Raw genomic sequence first — 6,000 nt, 5'->3', positions numbered from 1 at the left:
CAGTAATTACTGAATGACTATAAGTACATCACATGAATAAGGAATGGCATGGATCACAGTTCAATGCCCTCGGCAAGGTGGGCAACGGCCGCCCTAAATGTAAGAGACGGAGGGCTCACATACTGCTGATATTCGCTAGTATTAGGGAATTACAAGAAGTCCAGGAATGCTTGGCACCCGCCCGGCGACCAATTACTCCACATCCCCGGAGCAAGTTCAAGGGTCACAGCACCTTTGGAATGGCGCTGCACACTCTAAAGTAAGGTTCTCTGCACAAAGCTGGGTTGATGCGCACAGTTTGGCATCAAAGTCGACGTGGAGCCTCCTCCGTCCTACTCTCCTCCATTCACCCTATCTTCCCCCCCATTACCCGCCGGGGCCCCTCACAAGACTCTCAGAGGGAACAAAGCCGCCTCCGGGCCTTCTAGGGTTTCTCTCCCCCGCCTCAACCCGCGGGAGCGCCCTTGAGCGTCCGCCGGGGGCCCCGCCCTAGTCTCCCCAGGAACGCGGCGAGAGGCGAGAGCGCACGCGCACCTTCTTTCCCAGGCAGAGCGCGCGCGCCCGCGAGCTGCCCGCATCCCCGTGCTCATCCGGGTCTCAGCGAGCCTCAGCCAATGGGGGAGGCTCACGGCCACCGGGGGGCGGAGCTAAGCCTTCTCTCACGTGGGGCCTGTGAGCCCCCGCGGCCCTCCAAGGCCCCCGCGACCGGTCCGCCTGGAAAAGGGACGGAGGCCGAGAGCCCGGCTTCTAGGCGAGGGCCACAGTGTTGAGATCGAATGGCTGCCGCCCCCTAGAAGCGACCGAAGCGCGAGCACACGCCGCAGCCCGCGCGCCGCGGTAGTAAACACACTTCAGAAACGTGAGGTGCCGGTGGTCACGTGGGCGGCGCGCCTTCCAATCAGGAGCCGGGGGCGGGGCCGGGGCCGCTGACGCGGCGGCGCAGGCGGCGGAGTCACCCGGGCCGGCTCGACACCGGTCACCGGCGGCAGCGGCAATCCTCCCGCGGCCTGGACCGACCCGTCGCGCCTCTGTGTTCCGTCCTCGCTCCCGGACTGAGAGAGAGGCAGCGTGGCCGGCAGGGGCTGAGTCCTCGCCCCTCCTCCTCCTCCTCGTCGGTGGCTCGCCTCGGGCGGGCCCGCTTTTCCTCAGGGGACCCGCCTCGGTGGGGCGAGGTTTCCGTGACGAGCCTCCTGGGGCTCCGGGGACCGGCTCGGGCTGTCGTGGCGGCTCGAGCTCCCCCCGGAACCCGCTCACCCTCCGGGGGTCGGCGGCCCTCGGAGTTATGCGTGTCCTCCCGGCGGTGGCGGCGGCGGCGGCGGGTGCCGGTTCCTAAAGGGCGTCACACGGGGACTCCGCTGCCGCCCGGGCAGCCGCCCTCCGGCGCCCAGCCGCGCCTCCAGCGCCCTCTCCCTCTCGGGTCCGCTCCTCAGACTCGTCTTTCCCTGACCCCCCTCCGCCGCCGCCCTGTCCTCCTTCCCGGGGTGCGGCGATTCTCCTGGAAGCGGCGGTGTCGGGGATGAGCCGGACCCTCGTGCCTTCTTGAATTTCCCGGCGGAGGAGCTCGGCGGTGGTGACCCGCCGCCCGCCGCGCGCCCGGCATGGGGGTGAACGCGGTGCACTGGTTCCGAAAGGGGCTCCGGCTGCACGACAACCCGGCCCTGAAGGAGTGCATTCGGGGCGCCGACACCATCCGCTGCGTCTACATCCTCGACCCCTGGTTCGCGGGCTCCTCCAACGTGGGCATCAACAGGTGGCGGTGAGTCCGAATCTCGGGGGGTGTGTGTGTTGGGGGGGGGGGCGGTGAGGGGAAAGACACATTGTTTTCGGAGTTTTCATGAATCCGGACTTGACAGATCGGAGCCCAGTCGGAGCCCTTCCACCCGGGACCGACCGCCTTGCTTTAAACGCCGGTTGAAGAATGGTAGCTGCTTCGAATCTGGACCAGAACGGACCGAATAGTTCTCCGGTCCGAGGGTGCCGGCCGGCCTCCCGGGGCACCCTGCCCTCCCGGAGTGTGAATTACGTGTCTCTGGGCGCTCATGGGAACTCTTCCCCCAGATTTATGGGGACTTCTGAGTGTTGGGGTTGAGGAAACAGCCGCCCATTTCTCAGCGGCCCGCGGGTTGGTTTCCTTGGCCTCTTGGTGGCATGCGAAAGGATGGCGGTTTTTAACGCTGACGGCTAATTCACAGCGCGGAGAAAATTATTCATTCAGTCCAAGTCGCCTTCCAAACCCAGTGTTCTTCCACCTTGAGGCGGATGGAGGAAAAGCAAGGGAAATCACATCTGGTTTCTCTTTGCTCAGCTCTGCCTCTCGAGCTCCCCCTGGTGGTGGGCCGGACAACACGGTTTTTCTTTCTAGGCAAAGTGTGATCCTTCTAGGGATCAGAGAGGGCTGGAGGAAATCTTAGAGACGCTTGATGATCTTCCCTGAAATACCAGGCGAGGTGCTTGTTCGGCCCTAGCCGGTTTGGCTCAGTGGATAGAGCATCAGCCTGAGGACTGAAGGGTCCCCGGTTCGATTATCGCCAAGGGCACATGCCTGTATTGAGGCCTGATCCCCAGTAGGAGGTGTGCAGGAGGCATCAGATCAGTGATCCTCTCTCATCATTGATGTTTCTATCTCTCTCCTTCTCCCTCTCTGAAATCAATAAAGAAATATATATATATATATATATATATATATATATATATATATATTTGTTTGTTTGTTTGTTTGTTTGTTTGTTTTGTTTTTTAAAGAAAGTGTTCAATGAACAGTGATCACCACTGCTTTAAACACCAGGGATATAGCAGTGAATAAAACAGAGAAAAAATTCTTGTCGTTTTTGAGCATATGCTTCAGAAAGTAAGACAGTATTTGGTGGTGGAGAAATGCTGTGGAGAAATATAGAGCAGAGAAGGGGATAAAGAATATAAGAAGTTGGGATTGGAGTTGCAATTTTAAATGTGATGATTGGGGAAAAACTCAGAGAAGGTGGCAAGTGAACAGGTAATGAAGTAAATATGGACTGCAGCTGTCTAGGGAAGATGCATTCCAGGAGCAAGGTCCCTGAGATGCAAATGTCCTTAACCTTCGGAACAAACAGCAGAAGAAGCCAATGTGACTGAAGCAGAAGAGGTGAGAGGAAAAGTAGTAGATGAGGTCAGAGATGTAACAGGGCCATATTGAGTAGAGCTTTATAGGTAGTTGTCAAGATTTGGACTTGTACTCAAAGAGGAAAATGGGAATAATGGCAGAATTATGAGCAGAGAAGTAACATGATCTGACTTAAGTTTGAAAAATGTCTCTGGCTGTGGTTCTGAGAAAAGACTGAATTGGAAGGGGGTGGGGTGTGCAGGTGGAAAAGAAGCAGGAAGAGCCCTAACCAGTTTGGCTCAGTGGATAGAGAGCCTCAGCCTGCGTACCCCCACCAAACTCTTCCAGTACCCCTGGGGGCACGCATACCACACTTTGGGAAACACTTTTATCCCATTGCCATACCACCATTCACTTTGCCTAGATTACTTGAGTAGTTTACAGATCATTGTCCCCTGCCTTGCCCTTCTCTAATTCATTTTCTACAAAACTGGAGTGATCTTTTAAAATTATAAATATGATCATGTGCTTTATTCTTTAAAATCCCTCAATGACATTTCCTTACCTCTTATGTTAAAATTCAAAAAGCCATAGACCATGGTTTAAAATCCCAGTGTAATCTAGTCCTCTGCTTCTCTTTCAACCATGGAGGATTGCTTCACTGAGGCATTTGAGCTGAACCTTGAAGTATGCGATGGATCTTAACTATTGGTTATTTTAAAAAGGCAAGCCTTAAAAATAACAAATTTAAAATATATGTTAATTTGACAGCCTTGGTGTAGGGCAAAATTTCAGACCTGAATTCTCTTGCTTGATTTTTTTATCCTTTTATTCCTTAGGTGATCTCATCTAAACACATACTTGAATTCTTCATGATTTCGATTGTGCATCTCCTGTCCTGACCTCTGTCTTGAGTTCCAGATCTCATGTTCAATATTTTTACTCTGATTTTAATTAAACATCTTAAGCTAGGTCTTGCCCCCAGTCTCCCATCTCCCAAGGTTTCTTTAAATCATAAAAAATAGCAACATTTACCTCATTGCTCTGCCATCTTTCCTTCATTTCCTTTTCCTTATAATCTCATGTCTAGTCCTTCAGCAATTATTATGTCTTTCCTTCATAATAACTTGCATATCCATTAAAATCTCACCCTTCCACTACTATGACACTATCCAAGTCACCAGCATTCATTGTAAGATTAGTGCAATAGCCTATTTCCATTTTTATGTCTTACCAGTCTGTTCCTTGTGGAAGTCATGTAATATTTTAAAAGCTTTAATCATATCATTCCTATGCCTCAGATCTTAGGAAGGATCATTCCTGCAATACCCCTCCTCAGAGAAGCCTTTTTTGACCATCCCTTGTAAAGTAATTGCCCTACTGCTTCCCCACACCTCCCACTTTTCACTTTTACCACCTTGTCCTGTTTTGTTTGGGTTTCTTTTCTTTTTTTATGGCATTTATGACTATCTGAATTTATATATTTATTCATTTACTTCTTTATTGTTGTACTTCTTCATTAAATTACACAAGAGTGGGATTGATTCATTATTGATTCCTAAGCTCTATAACTGGTTATCATAGTTGGTCCAGGGACACTTAGGGTTTCCTGAGACTCCAGGTTTCTGTGAAGTCAGAACTATTTTAATAATAACAGTAATAAGACATTTAACTTTGTTACTGTCATTCTCTTATGTGTACAGTCTTGTTTTCCTGTAGCTGTGTGATAAGTGAACGCATTAGTGCTATGATGGCTAATGGAATGTGTGCTGGTGTATTTTTATGCTGTAAACTTTTTCAGCTTTAATTTTTCACATACATGTTGATAAATATTACCTGTAAGACAAAGCTCATTGGGGTTACTCAATAATCTATATATAAAAAAGCCTAAGCTAACATCACCCAGTTGCTATGACATGCACTGACCACAAGGGGGCATTCACTCAATGTAAGAGCTGCCCCCTGGTGGTCAGTGCCTCCTATAGCGAACCTCCCACCACTGGCCAACCTCCCGTGGTCTCTCCCCCTGGCTGGCCGGCCCCTTTTGGCCCTGATCATTGGCCAGACTGAGGGATCCTACCCATGCATGAATTCATGTACCGGGCCTCTAGTTTTTAATATAAAGGGGTCTTCAAACTACGGCCCGCGGGCCACATGCGGCCCGCAGAGGAGTCTGATCCAGCCCGCCAGGTTTTTTGGGCAGTGAGCGCAGCCGAGGTGTTACAGTAGGAATTAGTAGTTCATATAGTCCGGCCCTCCAGCTCTCTGAGGGACCATGATCTGGCCCCCACTTTAAAAAGTTTGAGGACCCCTGATATAAAGGGTCCTAAGGCCAAAAAGCTTGAGAACTGCTGCCCTAAGAACAACAACTGGCACATGACAGGTAGATGTTCAATATGTACTTATGGATTGAATGTATAAATGAATATTCTGATTTTGTTCCTGGAGTTTCATGTTAACTTCCATGCATAAATTACCATAGCCTGATGTTGCCTGTCATTTTCTTTAAAACACTTTTGTGAAGTAAACTTGAGTTCAGAATTTCTTTAGTATGTTTTTTTCTTCTGATCTACCTTATTCATGGTTAATTAGAAACTTTTTTGGTATTTCCCTTTTATCAAGCCTTTTGAAGCATTCAGTTTAGTTTTCAATAAAACAGCTTTCTTTTTACACTCAATCAGTGTATATAAAATCTAATTAAATGATGTGATTACAAAAAAAAGTTCAGCTGGCATAAACAGGTTTGAGTAATACAATTGACTCATGACATACCTAGTACTTTCTTTTTTTTTTTTTTAATATATTTTATTGATTTTGTACAGAGAGGAAGGGAGCGAGATAGAAAGCCAGAAGCATCAATGAGAGAGAGTCATCGATCAGCTGCCTCTTGCACACCCCCTACTGGGGATATGCCCGCAACC

At 49.7% G+C, this 6,000-nt stretch overlaps 1 protein-coding gene across 2 annotated transcripts in view; it reads left to right on the top strand.

Annotated features, from left to right (window-relative positions):
• Positions 1-678: 678 nt before the first annotated feature.
• Positions 679-6,000, top strand: part of CRY1 (cryptochrome circadian regulator 1) — a 44,746-nt gene continuing 39,424 nt past the window's right edge. For both annotated transcript variants that reach the window (XM_084880124.1, XM_084880123.1), the window contains exon 1: positions 679-1,756. In XM_084880124.1, coding sequence (XP_084736250.1) covers positions 1,599-1,756 — 158 coding nt within the window. In that variant the 5' untranslated portion in view covers positions 679-1,598. The remainder of the gene's footprint in view (positions 1,757-6,000) is intronic.

The sequence above is a fragment of the Pipistrellus hanaki genome (assembly GCF_964339955.1).
Source record: "Pipistrellus hanaki genome assembly, chromosome: 3".
NCBI lineage: Eukaryota > Metazoa > Chordata > Mammalia > Chiroptera > Vespertilionidae > Pipistrellus > Pipistrellus hanaki.
This window is presented reverse-complemented; position numbering and strand designations above follow the sequence as displayed.